Source organism: Amblyomma maculatum, chromosome 3 (assembly GCF_055883805.1).
Source record: "Amblyomma maculatum isolate TAMU_Amacu chromosome 3, ASM5588380v1, whole genome shotgun sequence".
Taxonomy (NCBI): Eukaryota; Metazoa; Arthropoda; class Arachnida; order Ixodida; family Ixodidae; genus Amblyomma; species Amblyomma maculatum.
In genome coordinates, this window is record NC_139346.1 from 114,287,264 (window position 1) to 114,311,878 (window position 24,615).

Genomic DNA, 24,615 nt, shown 5'->3' on the forward strand with positions numbered 1-24,615 from the left:
CTTTTTGCGGGGGAAGGGGGGGGGGGGAGGGGGGGCTGAGGGGTTGAAGCTCTATTTTAACGTGCCAGGGCTTAGCCAGTGGTAACTGCTGTGACAACGGCAATGATTTCGATGCTAGTAAAATACGAAATATAGGCGACAAGTATTTAATTGTAGCTGAAAAGAGCAAACAACCCAAATATCTCAGCTTAGCATTTGGAGGGCATCACAATAGGAAAGCTTAGAGTGAACTTTTGCAATGGTTATCCATCTCTTAGCATATTTTTCAAGAACTAGTTCTGAATAATTCGCCACTAGGGCAGCCATTGCATAAAAGGAATTCGGTTACCAAAGGCTGTAGGTTTCTGAATGATGGAATTCATAATTTAACTCGCAAACCATTAACTACTTTTCATGCTACGCATATTCTAACGACAACCAGTGTTTAATAGCGGCACAGTGTATGCGCGGTGCTTCATATAAGTTCACATAGACCAAAGCCTGCGTATTTGTTTTCCTCATGTCCTCAGCCGCGATGATATATGCCCGGTGAGCTGGGAGAGCTGGCTAGCTGTCTCTCTGCCTGTTTCACTGATGTGCTGCATAGTCTGCTGGGCTTCCATCTACTCTACCAGCCTCGTGCACTGGTAAGCCCAAACTTACAGTTACTTGAGGAGCTGGCTAAGGTAGAGCTATAAAGCCCAGAAATTTTAACTGCGGAATGAGCAAATATGTTTTCTTTCCGTCGTTAGTACACGACAGGAATGGAAACTTCATGTCTAAAGTGTCGGCTCGATGAGCTTAAGTGGTGCAACAGTCCCGTAAAGATATTCGGCAGATGACATGACGCGGTCTGGAATCGTATTTGGTGTTCTTACTGCATTTTATTATTCATTTCACATCGTATAGCTTTGTAACTCTATAGGCCAGCGACACACTAAAATCTAAGAACTTATACCACGACCTATACTGTGGCATGATGTCTATGTAACCTTGATAGCCAGAACACAGAAAGGAAGACGTGAAAGCAAAACCTCCCACGTCTTCACAGCATACGTGCTAGTGTAGTCCTAAACATTACTAAAAAAACGTGCTGTCACAAAAACTGTGCTTAGATTTCACAAAAATTCCTGCAAGAGCTATGCCTAAACCTGCCGCTTACTCCATCAATATGCTGGTGTATTCTCTACCTAGCGAGGACGACTTTGACGAGCAAGCCCACAAAGACTTGTCAAAATGTGCCCGGCTACGTCATCAAAGCATGAAGAGGCACACGTAAGTTAGCTGGATTTTTTGGTCGGATCGAATTTTTCTAATACATTTCATGATATGAAACTGCACTTGTGCAGTGCCCGAGAGGCCTTGGTCTTCTACTGGCTCATGGGGATCCCTGTTGCCTCCAGCGCATATAGCACACATCATCCCGGAAGGTGAGTACACGCAAATAGCTGTACGTCCTTGATCTAGATGGAATAAAGATAGGTCGACACGAATGCAGTGGCCGAAATGAAATGGAAAGACGAACAGTTGCGCAGTATGAGACGATATGTTAGCATGGAATGGAAGCTTCAAGGTGTACACAGGCGTTAGAGACTGCGCTGGCGAACTGCAGATTTGATAGCTCTTACTACACCATGCTCTTCGTTGTTCTGCAGCCTTTTAGGCAACATAAAAGTCTTAATATGGCATTTTACTTATTCAGCCTTCTGTCCTGATTCGCTGTACCACAGATATGCGCAAAGTACAAAGAAATTGAGATAAGGAAATTCGGCAGAGTGAACTCTTTCTTCCGACTGGTGTGCTGCAAACTGTCCAGCGAGTTTTTCATGCGCCGCCGTTTTCATCTGCGTGCAGGTTCCTAGAGGTTCCACTCTTAGGCCTGACCCTGCTGGTGCTGAGCGTTGTTCCCGGATCACTTTGGCGCCACTGGTGGTCTAATCGCGCGCTCAACTGGCGTTCCCTGTGCTCGCGCATGCCCTGGAACATCATCTTTATGCTGGGCTCGATCATGGCACTCACCATTACAATCGAGGTAAGCAGCTTGCCTCATAGCATCTGCGATAACTGGTTCAACAGAAGTGGCATTTATTCATGAATATGGCGCACAAGAGCGCTGCGATCTCAGCTATTGCCTATGCCGTCTATGAAAGTCGCGGGCAGATATGCACCGCACTTCAAAGATCAGACTTTTCGAAGCATGAGTGAAAATTATAGCGCAATTCATACTTATAAAAAGTATATATTTTTTCATTCGCAAAAAGAGGGAAGGGTTGAAACATCGAAGCATGGTTATAATTTTACTTTGTCCGTGACTTTACGTGTTATCTACCGCTGTGCCAGTTGTCGTTTAAGCATGTTTGACCTACTCGAGATTAGCGCTTCTCCCATGCTAGACCTGATCGCTGAAGGGGTATGGAAATGCAGGGAAGCTCCCGGTACACAAATCTAGGGCACACACATACAGGTAATATTTGAGTGAAAGTACATAGCCCCAACTCAGTAATGAATTGTAAGTCAGTGGGCCTTGGCTACACCTTATCAAGCCGAGGACAAAAATATTTATCCACTCAATATGAAAAGAGAGGAAGACAGTTGAGGCAATGATTCCCGTTTGTTTGCAAGGCGGTTTACGGTTTATAGAGCTTTTAATAGGGTGGCGTCATCATAAGGACAGTTCGCCGTTACAGAAAGTGTGCTATATATAACTTCAGCGTATAAGGTGCGTGTGGCGGATGCCTCTTCGTGTGCAATGGATGCGCAGCAGTACCGTCTGGTGGAGTTTGGCCTAAACAAGCTTGACGACCAGTTCTGGGCACAGCGATCCACCAAATCCAGCCAGTTTATCCTCGTCAGCTTGGCCGCTGTCCTTTCAGAGCTTGTGGTTGGCGAATCCCTCGCCAAGTCGATGGCGCCCACTGTGGTACGGGTGGTAAGCCACTTCGTTCCTTTGTTTTCCTACATATAACTCACGTACGTTATCGAGATAATCTTGTTCACACATCACGTCGTGCCGTATTTTGTGCCACTTGCTCACCACGATGCTAAGCATGGGTATGCTGATCTTTATATTGATCCCCACATAGTATAATGTGTGGGAATATCAAGATCAGAATACCCATGCATATTGAGCAACGGGGTGAGGAGACTCCATAACGGTGGAGTGTATACATGTACAAACCCTCGTCTCCCGCCACTTTTTGATAAAGGCGAAAAGCAAGGCGCCCGTATGCTGTGAGATGTCAGTGCAAGTTAAAGAAACACGGGTGGTCGAAACTTCCGGAGTCATTCGCTTTTTGACATTAGGCAGTTTTAGAATAGGGGGACCCAAGGCTTGGGGCCCCCAAGGAAATAGCGTATGGCGGCGCAAAGTGCTAGCCGAGCAGTGAGTTATAGAATAGGGGTTTTCCCGACGCAACGAGCCGGGCTTGCGTTCGTCGATTGCAGCGCCACGACGGTAAACCAAGGAAAATCATTTGAATATATAAACACCAACAACGCTATTTTATGGATCAAAAAGTACTATTATTGCACGAAACTATATTGAAACTACCAGTTGTATAAACCGTTTTTGTCAGACTAGACGAAATCGGCCAATTGTCAATCCAGGCCGAAGACGGAAACCTCATTTGAACCTTCCGCGTTTTCCGCAGTCTGGTCCCCATAGCACCCAAATGAGGCAAAATTGCTAAGCCTAGCAGCTCGGTAAATCCGGAAGCAATCAGAAAATATCGTACGTTTTATCGTTAAAATGTGGTGGTGCAGCCATCATGAGATATAGCATAAGCTTCGGTGGCCTTTAGTTTGCCATGAACGCGTGACACCATGGAGCGGTGACAACGAATGTGTGCCGAGGCGAGCGGCCGCCGCTCGGCCGGACGCCGCCTAGTTGCCGTAACCCAAGCGACCCAACGGCGGCTTGGGGCGAGCGCTATTTTGAAAAAAAAAAATAGGGGCCGCCCCAAGCGTTAACCCAAGACCCTAAGCGCGTCTTACGTTCTGCGCATGCGCATTTCGACGCCCCACGCTCCTTGGGGCCCCCTATTCTAAAGCTCTCTATTAACCCCTCAAAGTAAGTATTCTCTCCCTTATCACTCTTTTTGTTCTCGCAACACATCGATGGCGATCACTGCGGTCCGGGTGAAGCAGATTCCGTTCGTTTGTTTTCCTACAATAATTCACCGACATTATCAGGATAATCTTTTTCGCGCATCACTTCGGTTTGGTTTGGTTTGGTTTATGGGGTTTAACGTCGCAAAGCGACTCAGGCTATGAGAAACGCCGTAGTAGAGGGTCCAAAAGTTTCGACCACTTGGAGTTCTTTAACGTGCACTGACATCGCACAGCACACGGGCGCCTTGCTTTTCGCCTCCATCGAAAAGAGGCAGCCGAGGCCAGGATTAGATTGCGCATCCTTGGGCACAGTACTCAATCTCTCTAATCACTGCACCACCATGGCGGGGCTCAGAGATCACTTCGTGCCGCATTTTCCCCACATGCTCACCCGGTGGCTTAGTAAGTGTGAAAATCCTGTCCCTTTCCACTCTCTTGCTCACGCAACGCTTTTTAGTTGGCTCCCGTCATTCGATGTCTTCTGTCAAATCAGGCATTCCAGCGGGTCTTGTATTACACTAAAGAAGCAGGCTAGTCTTACTGTGCGAATTAACTTAGCGCACAAGCATTCTTGACCCTGGCATTAATACGAGTGCCTGAAAGCAATCTCTACATATTCATCGCCCCATTTCACTAGCAAAGATCTCTTGTGCGTAAGCTAGTTCCTGTGTGCACTACTCAAACGCTGAGCTTTGGAAGCAACTACCATACACGGATAACGGCTCAGTTCATGTCGGTACTCTTACGCAAGCACGATCACTCACCAGTCGGGAGAGCAGCCATCCGGTCTTTCTTCCAGTCCATGTGAGAGAAAAACTAGGGAGAGAAAAACAGTCATGGTGCTATGTACATCAAGCATTAATTTATTTTACGCTCAGGTCACGGAGTAAATTATCGCCTTATATTGTTCGCCCCTGAGCAGTTTCCAGCTCGCCTAATTTTGCTCGCGGTGAGGCAAAGCCAGGCTCCAGCTTCCATGACATTGCGTCACAGTGAAGGCAGAGAAGTGCAATGATGATCGAGGAACAACCTAGAATATATATATATATATATATATATATATATATATATATATATATATATATATATATATATATATATATATATATATATGTATGTATATGCCGATGAGGTTAGCAGTCATATGAGACTGGCTGGTTACACTAGATGACGTCAGTGAAATGTGATGAAAAAAAACACTCACAAGCAAATGTATGTCCATTGGCAACAGCTTCAACAGCAACGCAACTTGTCGCGCGAGGAAGCTTAATCCACTGCACTAAGCGTGGCAGGCACCACCCTCAGTTTTCTGCCGTTTTGTGCCAGGAACGTAGAAGGAAGACGAAAATTATTAATTCTGCATCACCTTCGACTCAGCGAGCATTTTTGGTTTGGTTGCTTTGTGGGGTTTAACGTCCCAAAGCAACTGAGGCTATGAGAGACGCCGTAGTGGAGGACTCCGGAAAGTTCGACAACCTGGGGATCTTCAACGTGCGCTGACATCGCACAGCACACGGACGCCTCTTCGTTTCACCTCCATCGAAACGCAGCCGCCGAGGTCGGGTTCGAACCCGGGTATTCCGGACAGTAATCGGGCGTCTTACCACTGCACCACCCCGGTGGGGCATGACCATTTTTGACGACCAGTAAATGGCTTCTTTTTCTATATACATGATTTCTGTTTGCATGCTGGCAATCTAGTGGGCAAACTGTCCGCACGTCACTTTTGTTATCTTCAATACTCACAATTTGATTACGTGTCCCAGGAAAGTCATTGAGGACCGTTTTCGTCTTTTTTAGATGGTGTTCCATCTTCGTCGTTTGCGCTGATTCCTTATTAGGTGGCGCTTATATAGAGTTCACTACATCCCCTGCTTGCCTCAACTATGTGTTTCAATCAATTCTCGGTTAAGTGAAATGCGCACAGATCTCAACCTTAGACTCGCTGACACTGTTAAGAGGCTGAAAAACGCTGAAGAACTGAGGCTTTTCAAGAAGAAAGCGCTCCTAAGGAAAACTGTTCGTTTTCGCAACAATTTAGCCAAATCGAGCCTCCGCGTACGTTATATCTTTAACCTGAACCCAAGCTTCTATTTTCAATCACGTGTTAAACATGCAAATGTGAGAGCGGTTATTCATAAGGTAATGAGGGAGACAAGTATGGCGACTGGAATTCTCTTCCCCATCCCCTCTTCAGCAACCCTCGACTTTAAAATCCGATTGAGGTGGAGAAGGAAGTACCTTCATGGATAATCGTTGTCCTGCGGTATCTGCGCCGTATGCACTGTTCACAATAAGACCAAATTTAATTTTGGTTCTCGATGTGCTGAGACATGTTCCCAAGGAAAGTTCTTGGAAAGCACCACCAGTCAGCGAAGTGCAGTTGGGCGTCAGACTGTAGCATCTTGCCAGTGGAGTTTGAGAGATGCAATGAGGTTTCAATCTCACTGGACGCTTAAACGCTCAGTAGTTTTATTTTTGCTCTAAAGCACAAAACAAATAAAATTTCTAGCTCTCCTTAAACGCCGGACTTGAGCTCCGCCTTGGCTTTAAATGGGAAATGTCATGTGCAGGCCGTCATGACAAAGACACCAGTCTCGTTCTACGTGGTGCCTGTCAGCCTGGCGGCCTCCATCAACGTCATGCTGCCGGTGTCCCTGCCGCTACTCGTTATGCGAGAGTACATGCACACCAAGTCCGCCCAGATGGTGAGAATGCGCCTAGGGTAGCTTTCGGCGTCCAGCACAGCTGCACAGAGTGATGCGTACCATAAGGGTTGTTCATCTTTCCTATATCCAACATTTAAACTCCTGCGCTGAATTTATTAATCACCGGTCTGCCATTCCCGCTGACCTGCGACCAGACTGACGCGGTCTATAGAAGCCCGTTTCTTACGGGCCACCACAAGTGCCCGACAAGGCAATGGCCTGTCCACGGCGAGGGTAACAATCAAGCTGCTGGGAATGACGAAAGCGTGCAGCACAGTTTCGTGATGAGAGCCGTAAAATGCACGACAGAGCTAATCCCACAGCCGGAGAACTGCGATGTTAAAACGGTTCCTCTGTATTGCGCCAGCGGAGTTCCAGACCACTCAACAGAGTTCGTCCTTTATGAAAAGAGCTAAGAACTAAACTAGTTAACTTACTGCGAAGAGCTACATATGTTCTTTCCGTCAAATGTTCTAGTGATGCGTGGTTCATAATGCGCAAAACAGTACCCGGCCGTACGAAAAAGTCGCGCACCATGCGCTTCCCAAATGGGCTGTATGCAAAAAGATAATGATAAAATATTATTAATCCAAAGCATAACTTGCCTCGTGAGTATACATAGCCTCTGCTCATCAAACTGACACTTGAGAAAAAAATCATGCCCAAGCCAAGAATCTAACCACCATCCTTCCTTGTCCCAGCAGAAGTGCTAATCGTTGCTCTACGTCGGCTTCGCGTCCATAACTCTCCCTGTCTAGCATAACTACGGTAGAGGGTGTTGAGGGAAATAAACAAATAGAAAATCAAAAATAAAAAGGACGATGCATCCAGTGTTTTAACAAAAGCAGTGACAAAGTTCACACTTTCATGACCAGGTTCTGCAGTGCTCTAAACATTTTATGCTCATTTTCTCTATTCTCACGAGGCATAACATATATAGTAATTCAACCCCCCCCCCCCTCCCTTTCAAAAAAAATGTATGGTGACATAAAAGAGGCCCTGGTAGGGAAAAAAATGGGGGAGGAGGAAGGCTGGCACCATTGGTTCCTTAAACTTGTTCAGCAGTGCTCTGTTTGTTGGCACTGATGTGTTTCAAAGACAGTCGTGGTGCACCTTCCTTCTGTGTCGCGTTGAAGGCTGATAATCATGCCTATACACTTGTCCTGGGCTTTCTCAGAGCGCGTTAAGAACTACTAGGTGCCGAAATTACTCAGGGGATATGGCCGCGCTCTCGATAAGGGCCCTTGCTATAGCAAACATCTAGATTCTGAAAGTTTAAATTTGAGATATTACGCAACACACAGTCGCTTTTTACAGTCAATGCTGTATTTACAATAAGAACTAAACGATAACCCAGCTGCAGTCGCCGCGCGACAATCGATGGGTCTGGGAATGAGGGTCCGTTTCTGCGGCAATGTGTGTGGGAGGGCCACATGTTTGGCATTATTGTCCCTTTGAAGGTCAGTGCAGTTCTGGGAGGTGTCACTGAGGTGCTGCGTTTAACAATGTCTAGTGGCTTCGGGGCTTTGGCACCAATAGACGTGATGTTTGATGTTGAAGCTCCGAGATGGTTGACGCATTGAGAGCATTGGTTGCTCGGTTGTTTTTTCGTCACCCAATTGGGAGCGTTTAGGGTCAGTGCGAAGCCTATTCTGGCCTGACGTGCTAACATTCTACTGTAGAAAGTTGGTGATAGAAATGGTTAACTCAGCTCGTCGTTTTCACGTGTCTCACCCAGGTGGCATATGGTGTCTTCCTCAAGTGCATCGCTGTGACAGCCATATTCATCTCAATGAACACCATCGGCCTCATTGTCTTCCAAGGCCACCCGTTGCCGAAGGATCCAGCTATACGGTCCCTTAACAATTCCACCGACATCGGCAGCCTATGACATCCCCCAGTGTTATCTGCTTTATATACAGTTCATCTACGTTTCTTCACATTTCAAATTTAGATATGTTGCGAAAGTATATGGCAAGAAATGCCACGTGTGCTGCCTCCTCGATAAGACTGAAAGGCAACTAACCATCCTATATGTTTTTTCGTCGCCTTTCTCTTACCTGTTGGTGTCACTGGGCTCCAACATTTATTTTCACTCTTCTCTGTGTACTCAACGTTTATGACTCCATACCATACAAGTGATACATCACACCCGCTCACTACCACTTTGATGTGATCGTCTACTGACCCCTGTGTTGTGTTCGTAAACCATCATATGTGTGCAGTTACCCCCGTGGAAAATTCTCCTTCCTTGAAACACTGCTTTGTTCGACAAAGTGTGGTGATTGCGTTAGCGTGCACGTTTTGCAACACCCTGTAGCACTTTTGTAAATCTATCACAATTTGTAAAATTTTAAGCACGTTGCCCTATTCAAAAACAGTACGATGTGCTGCATTGCTTGCTCATGCCTTGCGCCGGACATGTGTACAGAGACTACGTTTGCACGCCGAATATTTCCGTCGTGGCCTCCGTACGACGTGGAACACGTAGCATTCATGCATATGGCAATTTTATGAAAGCTGTTTGAACACAGTTTGTTTGCGTCAATTGATCAATTCCTATGGAAGGGAAAACGAAGTACCGTACTCAGTGTTTATGGCTCGAAATATACCAGCATACCAGAAAAGTGATATAGCCCGATTTCATGCTTTTTATTGTGCATCAAAGCATGAAATTCCTTCAGCTCCCATTTTCTGCGACCTTGACGTGGTGTCGAGCGAGAACCGAAAGCCAAAATCCTGGCACTGAAACGAACATTCGGGCATCAAACAAGGCTCAACTGGACAAGTTCTCCGCTCTATAAGACATGGAGCTCGATGAAAGAAGTAGGAAGTACCTTAGGCCAAGTCATAAGCGGCAGTAGAAGACTGCTCGCCCCTACCGACAAGGCCGCTAATTGGCTGAACTTGGCATGGAGCTTTCCACTATGGCATCAGGACATTTAGGCCCACACACGATACCACTAATAGAATGGATAGCGAAAAATGCTCCACCACTGACCTGATTGTCTTGAATTTCGTGACAAACATAACCCACTGCACAAAACCCTCTATTCAAAATTAAAAAAGCAGGAAGGGGAAGGAAAGCAAGGCGCAAAGGCTGCGTGGGCACAGCAACCCTGTCATGAGCATAGCAGCTAGCTAAGAAAGCTGAAATTATTTCCACGAATATTTGGCATTCGCTTTCGTGCTCGGGAATAATTTGCTGCAGTTGTGCCTAGGCAGCCAAGTTTCCCTTGCAGCCGACTGTGAATGCTGGTAGTGAAAAGGAAAGCATTTTTAACAGTGAGAACCTTGAAGAAAAAAATGACCAAAAATTGGTGCCGCAAACTTTTTCACGTTTCTAGAAGATTCGATCATATTATGGCAGGCTCTTTTCATGACAAGTGCGACAGGACCTTGTAAACTGTTCTGCTTGCCAGACATTCTGTCCATGAAAAGTCAAAGGAGTACAGACACCAAAAATTTTGCTGCGTGCTTTATTCTTCGGAATAATAGTGCACACGAATTACAAATTTACATAAAATTTGCTTACACCAGCTAAATTATTTATCAGTTATTGTCGTTTGCAGTTATGGTATCGGGCTCTATCACTGAGCGATGGCTGTTACCTCAGAGACGCGTTTTGTTTATGTGCGATAAACTGCTGGATACAAACCCCTGCTTATTAATTTTTATTAGCTTTTCAGCAGGCTTGTGTAAAAATTGGCGTCAAATAAACTGCACAATGCAGTGACTAAAATAATTTTTGCACACTACGCATGGCCTTAACTCGTCTGTGACTTCATAGACATCGTTATAACGCAGTTTAAGCTAAAACTGAAAATCGACGTATGAAAAAAAAATTCAGTTACGCCTTTTATGCAACCTAATGGCGGTTAATGTTCTGTAATGGGGTGTGCATCATTCTACAGACATAACAGGTTTTTATTCCTTTTAATGTCAGCTCCCCTGTCAGGAAGTCCCCTGTGCAGCCATTGGCTTTGGGACCTCCTCCTGTACTTACCACTATTTGTATTCATTCGTTGCATTGAATCAATAAATTCTGATTCTGATTCCAGTGAGCACATGCGACCAGCACAATTAAAAACCTAATTCAAAAGTGTTTGTAACCACTTCGAAAGAAAACTACTTTTCAGAATCTCGCAGGGGCCCTGATTTTTTTTTTTTTTTTTGGTTTCTCCATTTTCTGTGGCACATTTCACCCACAAGGTGAATGAATGTTTGAAATTTTCAGTAGTCAACCAGATATTGAAAGTTGGGGGAAACCCAACTTTGCAATCAAGAAGAAGGCCTATTTCTGTTCTTCCACCTTCCTTCTTTATTGCTGAATAGTGCTCACAGATATTATGCTCTTTAAAAAAGTTGATGTGGCAGAGCAGAGCATGAGCAATTAAATGTTGCCGGCAAAACGTGTGCAAATTGTGTCTGCGATAGTCAACCTTCAAGGATGTGAGCATGCATAAACCCCTGCTATTAAGCTCCTGACTTATTATGCTGACATCCATTTAATGCATTTCTTCAAGCAGCTTGCCGTGCCAGCGAAAAAGGAAATGATCACTTTATGCTACAAGATATCAGCGTGGCACTGCAAACAATTCCCATTACCCTCCTTGCGCCAAGTCGACAGATTAGGTTAACAGAGGCCATATTCCATAAGGTTCCATTTTCCAATTTGGATCCATTTGGTCCTCTGGTATTGGCTGGGTGACAAAGCCACAGGTTTAAATCATTTGTGACAAGTGACTAGAACACTGGCTCATTAGTGGCAATTCGGCACTGACTGCTGCAGCCAGTGGTTAGCCGGCGCATGCGGCGGGTGGCAATGGCTAAAGTGGAAGGTGGCATTCAATGCCGTGCGATCTCTACGACTGGCTGCTAGATGCTGTCGTCATATTGATGTCTAATCAAATAAAATGGAAGTTTATGCTCAGCAGAATTTGTCTCAAAAGGAAACGACAGCAAATAACAAAGATACTAGTATAAAATGATTTGAATCCAAACACGATACTGATATATAAACTGACTCTCATAAAACTGAAATTGTTAAAGTTGCAATATAAAGTGCAACAGTATGAGAACATGTGGTCAGTGTTATAAAATCCACTCAGTGTTTCTACACTGCATTTTGGTTGGAAGCAGGATGCTTTTACTGGTGCTGTCTGGATTCCTGTGTGGATGGCAGAATGCGAAGAGCCTGAGCAGTGACTTGAGTGGAGCTTCTGCTCCTTCAGCACAGAAACGACCAAGGTATTCGTGCCTCGCGATGAGCAGCCATGAAATCATCCTCCCCTGCGAAAAAAAAAGGAATGACCCGATGTTTTGACAAACTGAAAAGAACAAAATTCAGTATGGTTTCAATATATACAGGCGAAAAGCAGGGACTCAACCAAGGGACCTCAGCGTTATTGAATCGCTGCTGGCGATGAGGAGCCCTGGAATGCACATCTGGAAGAACTCTCTAGGCAACATCGCTTAGCTGAGGCTCTGTGTAGTTGCCAAAGTACCATTTCAGAAGTTTGTATGAAATACCTCGACAGCGAATCACAGTCCATAAATGCAGTGTTCCGGTGCGAAAATCAGCACTCTGCAGCAGTAGTTTTAGTGGAGATTATAGCAGATGTGATAACGTATTGCCACACCGCTGACCATCTTCTGGCGCCACCAAGTGGCCGAATGTCTTGGCACGTGGCTAAGCGTCATCCTCGTCTCTCTCGAGTTCTCGCTTGATTAAAAAGGCGCAGCTCGGTTGTTGTGCTGCTTGCTACGTGTGTTGGTGACATTTGGTGGATTGTGCAGGAAAAGACCCATGTACGTTGCCCCCGAAGACGTCAGTGACGCTGCTCATCAACGCGTGGACGCGACTCCTGTCCATAAAGCCAGCCGTCGCCTGCGAGGCCTACAACCTGAGTTTGAACCGCTGTCCACCCCGCTACGAACCATGACATCCACGACGAGCAGCCAGACACGTCAGCCTTCCAGCAACGCCCCACCATTCGTCCTTCTCGCACCGCGATAACCGCCATCATTTCATGGTGACCGGTTAGAGGATGCGGAAGACTGGTTGGCCAGTTTTGACCGTGTGGCTGCATTTAACCAATAGGACGACGAGCGGAAGCTAATGAATGTGTACTTCGCGCTGCAAGACTCGGCCAAGACGTGGTTTGAGAACCACGAGGCGTCCTTTGTCAACTGGGCAGCCTTTCGCCGTGAGTTACTTACAACATTCAGCTCGAGTGCGCGCAAAGAAAATGCAGAGATTGCAATTCGTTCAAGGTCTCAACAATCAAATGAGAGTGTGGCTATGTTTGTCGAGGACATGACGCGACTTTTCAATCGGGCCGATCCTACCATGCCTGAGGCAACGAAGGTACGGCACCTCATGCGCGGGGTGAAGGAGCAGTTGTTCGCTGGCCTCATGCGCGATCCCCCAAGAACTGTCGCAGATTTCGCGAGAGAAGCTACCAGCATGGAACGTTCCCTGCAGAAACGGAGTACGCAATACGGCCGCCAGGCAAGCGTAGCGGCCACACCCTGCTGCGCGTCCGTGCCAGCAGCCAGGGACGAGGCATTGCGGGAGCTTGTGAGGAGCATTGTCCGCGAAGAGCTGCAAAACCTCCACCTGAATGCTCCCTCTGCAAAGAATTATTCTACCGTGGACGTCATCCGTGATGAAATTCGGCGAGCGGTGCAGCCACCACCACCACCAGCACCACAACCGGAGCCATGCATCATGATTTATAGTGATGTCTTACGTCGACCTACTCCCGAGCCAGAACCATTCCGTCCCGTTGTCGGGCAATTGTCGGACAACCGCCTCGCTACATGCGCCCCGTCGAGCAGCAACAAGATCTGCACCCCGTCGAGCCGCAGCAATACCAGCGTCCCGCTATCAGCAAGGCGCACTTGTGGCGAATGCCCAACAGACGGCCGCTCTGTTATCACTGCGGCGAATCTGGTCACATTCTTCGCAATTGCCCATACCGGAGAATAGGCTTGAGAGGATTTCCACCAAACGCGCCCCGATCCCGCTATGGCGAAAGACCACAGGAGATTGAGGAGTACCTGGCTGCTAACGAGATGCAGCCAACGTCACCACAACGGCGGTCGCGATCAACATCTCCGAAGCGTTTTGCTTCCTCTTCCTCTGGGCAATTCAGAGGCACGTCCCCTCACCGGGAAAACTAAACACGGCGACCTCCGGGGGTGAGGCCGCCGCTACGTTTCAGATTAAACAGTCTCCACCAGACGATTTGACGCGACGGCCCGAGCGGCGACGACTCGATCCGATGAACTTACCGACGTGCTGCGAACGCATTGTTTCCTGGGAAATTTTTGTAACCGCCGACAGTTGTGATGTGACCGCACTTGTGGATACCGGCGCCGATTTCTCCGTCATGAGCAGCCAGCTAGCCACGACACTCCGTAAGGTTCTGACGCCTTGGTCTGGGCCAATGATGCGTAGCGCCGGTGGTCATGTAATGACGCCGATTGGCATGTGCACTTGCCGCATAGAGATCTGCGGTTTTACTTTTACTGGCACATTTGCCGTATTACAAGAGCGCTGCAAAGATTTGATTCTCGGCATGGATTTTCTTCAAGAGTATGGTGTTGTTATAGACCTTCGGGAGCAGCTCATGGTATCGTTTTCAACCAAGCGAGCCGTTGATAGCAACACGGACTTCCGGAAAACGATGTTGCGCGTCTGTGACGACCACATAACGATCCCTCCGCGTGCGAGCAAGTTCGTCACAGTCGAATGTGGTCACAGCACCGGCACGCGTGGCATTGCTGAAGCTAACATGTCACTGCTCCTAACTCGACAAGTTTGTGTAGCTCGGGACCGTGTCGAACTTGTCCGTGGCCAATCCAAAGTGCTAGTGACAAACTTCACATGTGAACCCGAACTTTTGGCGGTGAACACGACGGTCGCTTATTTTGAAGAACTTGGAGAATGTACAGGCCAGTACGCTTTATCCAACACGTCAGACCTCGACAATGCGACGCCTACAGCCATTCAGACTGATGTGAACCCGCACCTCTTGCCCAGTGAGAAATGCTGCATAGAGAATCTTGTCAATTCGTTCCGCGACTGTTTTGCATCAACCTCCAAGGTCCGACAGACGCCACTAACGAAGCACCGAATTATAGTTGCCGATGACCAACGTCCACTATGTCAGCGTCCTTACCGGGTGTCTTCAAAAGAACGTGATGCCATCCGCCGCCAAGTAACAGAAATGCTCCAGGACGACGTTATCAAACCGTCGACGAGCCCCTGGTCTTCGCCTGTTGTCCTCGTCGCAAAGAAGGATGGAACCTTGAGGTTTTGCGTGGATTACAGACGCCTCAACAACGTCACGAAAAAGGATGTGTACCCCCTGCCACGCATAGACGATTCCCTCGATCGCCTTCGCCATGTCACTTACTTTTCATCCCTTGACCTCCGCAGTGGATATTGGCAAATAGAGGTTGACGAGCGAGACCGTTAGAAAACCGCTTTTATTACGCCGGACGGTTTGTATGAATTTAAAGTGCTCCCGTTTGGTCTGTGTTCGGCCCCTGCCACATTTCAGCGAATTATGGACACTGTACTCTCTGGTCTGAAGTGGCAGTCATGCCTCGTATATCTCGACGACGTTGTGATTTTCTCGGACACGTTCGACGAGCACCTGAAACATTTGCGCGCTGTCTTCGAGGCCATCCGATCTGCCGGTCTCTCTCTAAAACCCGAAAAATGCCACTTTGCTTTTAACGAGCTGAAATTTCTCGGCCACATTGTCAGCGCTCGAGGTGTTACCCCAGACCCAGAGAAGACGGCCGCTGTCTCTTCATTCCCCAAACCAGCGGATAAACGAAACTTGCGTCGATTTCTCGGCCTCTGCGCGTACTATCGTCGCTTTGTTAACAATTTCTCCAAGATCGCTGAGCCTCTGACCCGCCTGACAAAAGACGCCCAGCCGTTCTTTTGGGGCCCCGACCAGGAAAACGCTTTCACGGAACTCAAGTCCCGTCTCCAATGTACGCCAATACTTGGCCACTTCGACGAAGAGGCCGACAAGGAACTGCACACGGATGCCAGTAACGTTGGCCTCGGTGCGGTCCTTGTTCAGTGGCAGGACGGTGCAGAACGTGTCATTGCTTACGCCAGTCGCACTTTGTCCCGTTCCGAAGTTAATTATTCAACTACCGAAAAGGAGTGCCTCGCTGTTGTGTGGGCAGTCATGAAATTACGTCCGTACCTGCCGTGAGTGCCAGCGGTGGAAAACACCACCCATTAAACCAGCTGGGCTCTTACAGCCTATCGATCCCCCGAAATTCCCATTCCAACAGGTCGGCATGGGCTTACTGGGCCCATTTCCGAAGTCCTCCATGGGTAACAGGTATATAGCGGTTGCCACTGACTACCTTAGCCGCTACTGTGAGACCAAGGCCATTCCCCGTGGTCCCGCAGATGAAGTTGCGCATTTCTTCATTCACAATATTGTACTCCGTCATGGTGCGCCAACAGTGGTCTTAACTGACAGAGGAACCTCGTTTACGTCGGCACTCACGAGTGAGGTACTTCGACTCAGTGGCACCACCCACCGCAAGACAATAGCCTATCATCCTCAAACTAATGAACTGACTCAGCGGCTTAACAAGACAATTGCCGATATGATTTCTATCTATGTAGACGACGATCATGGGAACTGGGACCGAATACTGCCGTACATCACGTTCGCATACAACACTGCACTCCAGGAAACAACACGCTTCACTCCATTTCATTTGGTTCATGGACGCGAACCCTTGACTATGCTGGATGCCATTCTTCGTCCAGATTCTGCTCCCTCCACTGTCGTGGGGGCTGACCAATTTATTCGTGACGCAGAAGCTGCACGCCAGCTTGCCCGACAGCGAATTCGGCACCAACAAGTACACGACGCCCAGCGCTACAACCTGCGACACCGAGAGGTGACTTACACGCTCGGTGACCAAGTCTGGATATGGAGCCCAATGCGGTTGCGAGGGCGCTCTGAAAAGCTTCTGCGGCGATACTTTGGACCTTACGAGGTGCTCCGCCGCCTCAGCGCGGTGAACTACGAGGTGCTACCACAAGGCACTGTACGCTCCTCTCGGCAGCCGAAATCTGAAATAGTTCACGTTGCCACAATGAAGCCCTATTACAATCGGTAAACAAATTCAGGGTCCAAACCAGAGCCAGAGACTTTCCCGTATAACTTGCCCCGCTTTTCTACTATTCCCCTACGCTTGCGGCATCGGGTCGATGCCCCTTGGAAGGGGGGCAATGCCACACCGCTGACCATCTTCTAGCGCCACCAAGTGGCCGAATGTCTTGGCACGTGGCTAAGCGTCATCCTCGTCTCTCTCGAGTTTTCGCTTGATTAAAAAGGGCCAGCTCGGTTGTTGTGCTGCTTGCTACGTGTGTTGGTGATAATATCACGTTCATATTTGCTCCGACCTGTGCTTTAGTTAGGGGCGTCGTTTGAGTAGTATAGCAAAATTTATTTTCATACACTGCGAGGTTCCTCAGACTAACAAATCTTTTACTATAACCGTCGGAGTTGGCATGGCTCCAACGATGATATCTCCTCTGGTACGCATAAAATTATCGTCCATCCAGCTCTAACCACCCAATTTTAAAGCAAAGGCTTTATTAGCCCCATTGGCCAAAAATCCATCGGCAATGCTGCCATTTTTCGTGGTACCGAAACTTAGCTGTTCGTCGGCAGCAGTACGAAGTTAGCGGGAGCGTGTGGAAAGGGGCAGATGCGGCCCATAAAAGCATGCGTACAAGGGGAGTGGCAATGGCGGAAGGTCGCTGTCCGTTTTTCGTGACAAGAAAACCCTCTACGCGCATGCTTGTACGATCCTCCTCCCCGCATTCATGTGTCATTCATTGCACTCATGAAAAACGGGTGGGTGTCCTCGCAAAAACGTAGATAGTGACAAAGCCTGCCCATGGACGAATGAGGCAATTGCCACGCTTGTCATGCAAGTCTTCAACGTGCCCGATGACAAGCTGACAAAGAACTTCGACTATGAGTGGACGAGGTTATGTAACAAAAGCGCCAGCAAGAAGCAGGGATGTGGCAAATAGAGAGAGAGAGAGAGAGAATAAAGTTTCTTGATACAAAGTACACCCAGGTCCGGGAAACCGAATACGGCCCTGCAGCCCTGACCGATCAGCTGGCGCTGAAGGGGGAGCTCTGTGTGAGCCAGCTTCGCCTCCCACTGTTCAGGGCTAATTTTCTGTAAACCGTATGATTCAAGTTATTCATGGCAGTTTAAAACCATGTGGAGGATGCCGGACATCTCTCAGTAGGGTGGGTATTGTGGGGTATTCGTGGGTTATTGCGCGGGCCAAATCTTATTGTGTCTGGTTTGGTTTGGTAGTGTGCGGGCTTGCATGTTTCGACATATAGTGGCTTCATGACGAGTAAGGTATTTGTGGGGATCTGCGTATGTTCTGCCATAAAGTCGATGGTAGTTTATTATTTCGCTTTATGTTAGTGGAGATGAAGGTTCGGAGGTGGACGCCGACGGGGCTCGGAATGTATGACCTCGAGCTATCCTGTCAGCCGCCTCATTGCCGTTTATGCCTTCGTGTGCCGGGATCCACAGAATACCAGGAACTCCGGGAGGTCCAGGTCCAGACTATCCGCATCCTTGGCATGTGGATCCAGAGCCATGGGGAACGTCAATACACCATCAGAGAGCTCACCCGCGCAACAGACCAGATCTGCGGGATGATCCGCCGCATCACCAACAGGCGAGGCGGTCTTACGGAGCGGGAAGCATTACGCGTGGTGACAGCCCTCATCATTTCACGGTGGACATACAGCCTACCCTTACACAATACGACCAGGACGGAAGAGGAAAAAATAGATGGCCAAATCCGCACGGCTTATAAAATCACACTCGGTCTTCCGAGCTCTGCGCCAACCGATGCCATCCATTGCCATGGGCTACTTCGGTACCTACGCGGAGCACAAGAAAGCCCTCATAACTGCCCAAGAAAGCCGCCTGCGCCTCATGTGTACAGGCATTAGTACGCTTCAGCGGCTGGGACGTCACCACCACACAGAAAACGTTGACACAGCACGGATCAGGCTACCCTTGGCCACCCGCGGAGAGTACCATGTCCTCCCAATTCCAACCAACATGGACCCCCTACACCACGGTAATATCTATTTGATTTTCTTGAGTGTGTTCAAGATTTATTTTAGATCTCTCATTTCAACGTTATGCTATTGATGTTGTTTAAGTCTTATGGAATCATGCTTGCACAAATATAATGTTTCAGTTCATAATAAAATGAAAGCTGAAATAGTAACTGCTCAAGTCCTGGCTACATAACTGGGCCGCATAGACCCTCTCATACAATTTTGTTGGACCTCTGCTTCTTGCCGCTGTTGCGTCAAGCTGCTTACTGCTGCTATCGCTCACCTTTTTTCTTTCATTTCTCTGTGAATAACTGCTGCTACAGCCTCTTTGTTCAGAAGAAACAGCGTGTCCTTTTCTCCAAGCTCATAGCTAGTGTTATAACTGTTTTTACTAGAATATAGGGATGAGTTTCTTTAAAAACACGAAATCCGAAACCCTTAGGTTAGCTTAGAAATAAAGAAATATAAAAAGTAATTCGTAACACACGGAGACAGGTAAATGAAGCTAGAAAAGATTGCATGCAGGTGCATGCCTACAGAATACTCCATCACAATATAGCACTGTAGCCATTGCTACTTGTAGTCGTAGCTGACACTGGTACCTGAGAGGGTGGCTCGAACTGCACCCTGCAATTCCCCGAGTCGAGGAGCTTTGTCCTGCCAAGGGACTCTGCTATGTGTGCTCTGGCTATGAATGACACTTGGTAGTACTCGAGGGGAGGGGGTGATGCATGTAGAGAACATCACGCATGTAGCACTATGTCTATGGTCTGATTGCTATTTCGCAACAGTTCTCCCTAATTATTTCCCGTGGCAATGGTGAGGCAATGGTGAGGCAATGGCACCCAATTGTCCTGTCTAAGAACTCCCTCCTTGTCCTCAGTTTCTACCGCGGGCACCTGAATGACGAAGCGAAAGCTGCGCTCCCGTAAACTGAAAGAGACATTGCGATCATGTTTGATGGCATGGCCGGCCTGCTACAGCTTCTTGACATCTGCATCAATAAGCCCTTTAAGGGCAAGCTGAAACGTTTTTCTCACAAAATGAGTTATGTGCGACATTTTATAGCTTTTGATCCGCTGAACAAGACTATTATACTTAAAAATGGCCGAAAAAAGCGCAAACGGCAGTTTTTACAAGAAAACGAGCACCAGCGGGGCCGCCCTCCAAGCAAACGCGGTGTTGTCCATAAAGGTGGGTTCAGACGAAAGGACCGCAGCGCGGACGGCCCGCGCGGGTCAGCACGGATCTGCTGCCACGTGACCACGTGTCACCGTGTCCATCCGGCCGTCGAGCATTCACACGAAGCCAGCGGACCATCCGCGTGTACCCTCTTCCCCCGCTGTTCGTGCGCGCTGCGAAAAACCTTTCTACCGAGAGTTTTAATGTGGAAGCCGAGCGAAACCGTCGTCTCGCTGCTATGGCTGTATACGTAAAGTGTACGAGGACGACGAGGAAGCGAAAAAGCGTTCATTTATTGCAAGCGCGTTCTTTATTACAAGCATCTTCAATGTTCTATATCGTTGGGCAGCTCTCTACGAGCGCTAAAAACGTGACTGTCGCTTCGTCTCTGAGCGCTTTTTTCGCTACTTCACCCATAATCAGCACTATAAACCGAGTAAAGCTACAACTTTGGCACACCCACAAGCACAAACGCACAAAAAACGATGCACTGCAGCGAACACATAGCGAACGACGCAGCGCAAGCACAACAAACAATGCCCCCTCGAACTGAATTTTTTGCTTAACGTCTCCATTTTTCTGTCCGCAGATTTTTTTTTTTTTTTGCGCTGCACTTTGAATATGATCGTTTCTGGTGTGTGACCATTCTTACAGGTTTCCAAGGCGACATCTCGCAGAAATGAAATGCCTACGGGGCTAGCTAGCCTGCCACCGGATTTTTATCTTGTAGGCCATCATTGCACCTGCCAGCGCTTCGGTGGTGGACAACGGCATGGCCCTGCGGTGCTGGGACTGGTTCAAGTAAGCTGGGAAGTTCGGGTAAATAGATGGTACGGCATTCGCCACTAGATGAACCCTGTCACTGTCAACTAGCCCGTTATACTTTGTGGCACGGGCAGAGCGGCTCTTTATTTTTCTTTCCTTTTGCATGCCTCAGCATAATATATGTCACTGTTAACTGTCAAAGTCTTTCCTGTTGCTGCAAAGTGTGATAGCTTCCTCATTAGGTCTTTCTCTTGGAAGTGAAGTTCACAAACTTGCGCAATGTATGAAAAATATGTAGTCACTTATTGCCGGTATATGAACACACTATTACATTTCTAGAATGTTCACGCTACGATATACACAGATACACAAGAAAGCAGGAACCACGTACACAGGACCAGCGCGCACTGACAACTAAGGTTTATTGATAACAGGGTTACATTTAAAACAGTCCACACGCACTCTCTGATACATGAAATCTCGAAAACTCACTGAACAGGCAGTGTCATCTCCCTACGCACCTACGCTCCTTTATTATCTTTATCTCATGATTAGTTAGCATGACTGATGGCGTGCTTACGCACTTGTCTTCTCCATCTTCCCATTGAAATGCTTCTATTATAATAGCAATAATAAATGATAATAAAGTAGCCCAGGTGCGTAGGGAGGTGACACTGCCTGTTCTGTGAGTTTGCGAGATTGCTTGTATCAGAGAGTACGTGTGGACTGTTTTAAATGTAACCCTGTTATCAATAAACCTCAGTTGTCAGTGCGCGCGTGTCCTGTGTACGTGGTTCCTGCTTTCTTGTGTATCTGTGTATATCCTAGTGCGAAAATTCTTGAAATGGTAAACCAACTAGCCCCCATTGCTGTTTTGCTTACACTATTACATAATTTGCGTGTTATTAAGCAGTCCAGCACAGTACTGCATACTTCTGTTCATTATCCCTGCCCTGGTCAAAGTTCACTAAGACTGCCAATCTTTTTACGTCAAACATAATTTAAGTGCTTCCTGACCTTCTGGTCGAACACGTGGGACATGAGGAGTACTGCATAAACTTCAGTTTCTCACCATTGAATGCACGTTGGGTGTGAAATACTTCCGCGGGATGGCTCTGATCCACTATTCATTCCTACTGGCATCCTTTGGAAACGCAAGAACACGCACCTTGGGACCAGTGTCATAGTTCCCGCGACATAGGAACACAACACCGCCCCATGTTACGCCACGTCAAGCGTAGTCTTCTGCGCAACGCCATATCCTCGTTTCAAGCACCGGTGATGCTGGTCACACTTCAATATTTTGCACGTACTTATATGCAAAATTGCATGCACACGATTGAAAGCACACTTGAGCGCGGGAAAGCAACCCAAAAATAACGTCAACGTGGAGCTGTGCAGCATCAAACCTAACCAAGACAGTAGGCAGCGACGACTAAAAAGCTGCTATTGAGTTGCTCAAACATTTTCGCTCCAACTTGTTTCCGGGAACTTTCGGAAAACGCCTTTATTGGCTCGTACTGCCGTCAAATAAAGCTGTCTGGGCGAGCGGCGCACCTGATTGGTCGACAGAAATGTGATGTCACCAGGCACCAAAATTGAAGCGACCAACCAGAAGTCTCATTTTGTCCAGCGTTCCTGCCATCTGCAATCCCACACTTGAACGCGCGCCAAGGAACACAACGCAAACGCCAACGGGAGAAAAGGAGAACTAAGACTAAGACTGTAACATCGAGATTTGCTGAAGATTCCGAGAAAGAAAAATTACTCCGCGAGATTGATTGATTGATTCATTCATTCATTCATTCATCGAATCATTGATTGATTGATTAAAACTGTATTTTCCACCGATTTAGGAGGCCCCCTACTCCCCGCTCCTGGCACGCAGGCCTGAGGAAGGGGGCTGAAACCTCCGCGACTAGGGACTGGCGAATATACATTGGTTATATTCGCGGCTTCAGCCGCCAGGCGGACGGCTCTTTGCTGGTCAGCGGGGACACCGCTTCGCAGCAGGGTCACCCAGGCTTCTCTACTTTTAATGTTGTCCCTAGAGCCAGGAGACTTAGGGCATTCCCAAAGTATACGGTCGAGGGTCCCCCTCACTTCGCAGGCTTTACATTTATCATTTTTTCTCTCATCTATCTGGGTGTGAAGCAACCAGACAGGGTTTGGGAAATTTCCGGCTTGTAATCGCCGCCAGGCTATGGCCTCTTTATTATTTAATCTAGGATCCGGTGGCGGCATCGCTAGCCGCGGTCCACGCCTCGGAGCGGCGGAGGATCTCCGGAACGGCCGCGCGTCTTCCGAGAAGTGAAGCGGGGCTTGGAGCGCAGATACAATGGTCGCGGAGCTGCGAGGAGGACCCGGAGAGCAGGGAGGACGAACACAAGCGACTTGGAGAAAACAAGGCGGGAGGAGATGCGACTCGGGTGCCGTGCAGAGAAGCCGCACCCTGAAGACGTCCAGTCTTCACTTAGCTTGTAGATAACGTAAATAAACGTTGCTTGTACATAACAAGTTGCCCTATACGGGGTCCGGTGCAATCGGAAGGTGAAGAACCAGAAGAAAAAAAAGAACCCCGTTTTGTGTAGCCGAGGACGTCAAGCTATTAATTCGGCTTACTGTGTTGGCAGCGTACAAGAAGTACTTTCAAGAGTGCATGCCTAAATATTCAACGGATTTGTTGTGCATAGCAAATATAGCAGAGGCAAAAGGTACGTTTTCTGCACTTATTGCCGCTTGATGTGAATACTGCGCATGCCGGTCGTCGGGAAACTCTACTCCTTCTCGGTACAAAGAAGAATAAGGATTGGCGAGTATCGTTGGCACCAACGAGAAGATTAGCGGGTATTTTCATTTTGAAGTGGATCAAGCCACTAGTGTCTCTTCACTGCTTTTCTGATCGAGAAGTAACCATTCAGGAGTGCATAGACGAGCAGAGCCAGTCTTCAGGACATTGAGCATACAAGCATACTTTCAAGTTAAGCTCTCACAAGTTATGTTAGGCCTGACTCTCTCACGCAGTAACGCAAAGTGTTAAAGAGCGTTTAGCGAATTCAAGAAGACGTGCACCAGGTTTTGCTCCTCCATGTCAAAAAAGGGCCTAGAACAACTCTTAATTGTCGAATGCAAGGAGTCTTGAGTTTGTCACAATCAGGTGTTCGACAAGGACTTCCTGCCTAAGGCAGAAGCAGTAACCTCATCAGTACCTCACCAACCTTTCACCTCAAATACGTCTTTCTGAAGTTATTTTTACGTGACTTGGTCGGAACTCTAGTTTGGACTGCTCTGATTTCCATCATTTATTAAAAACATTTTTTATAAAATAAAAAGATTTTGAGTAATAAAAACATTTAAGTATTTTAACCGAATCTTAGTATCCTCTATAGTAGATTTAGCACTGTGGGGTTGGCAGGTCTGAAAGCACTTGGCCATCGGAGCGCGGCTTCCAGCTGGAGGACAAGGAGCATCTAGCCGTCCGCACTCAGCAGCACGCACGCTTTCTTCCCTTTTTTTTTTTCCCCTGTTAGTGCGGAAAGGTTGAAAGGAGGGGCGGGCAGGCTAGCCGACGTAGACAGCGTGGTTTCAAACGAGTGACGGGACATGGAGCTGCCCTCGGCAAAGCAGTATCTACGCTTGCTTCCTTTCTTTTTGTTTTTCCTAACTGTGAGGTATGGGCTGGATTGGCCTGAGCGGCAGCGTAG

At 47.7% G+C, this 24,615-nt stretch overlaps 1 protein-coding gene across 1 annotated transcript in view; it reads left to right on the plus strand.

The window, feature by feature from the left end:
• Window positions 1-8,906, plus strand: part of LOC146195748 (uncharacterized) — a 38,283-nt gene extending 29,377 nt beyond the window's left edge. The window contains exons 9-15 of the mRNA XM_084596850.1: window positions 510-626; window positions 1,174-1,254; window positions 1,329-1,409; window positions 1,834-2,011; window positions 2,741-2,908; window positions 6,663-6,797; window positions 8,536-8,906. Coding sequence (XP_084452976.1) covers window positions 510-626; window positions 1,174-1,254; window positions 1,329-1,409; window positions 1,834-2,011; window positions 2,741-2,908; window positions 6,663-6,797; window positions 8,536-8,688 — 913 coding nt within the window. The 3' untranslated portion in view covers window positions 8,689-8,906. The remainder of the gene's footprint in view (window positions 1-509; window positions 627-1,173; window positions 1,255-1,328; window positions 1,410-1,833; window positions 2,012-2,740; window positions 2,909-6,662; window positions 6,798-8,535) is intronic.
• Window positions 8,907-24,615: the final 15,709 nt, after the last annotated feature.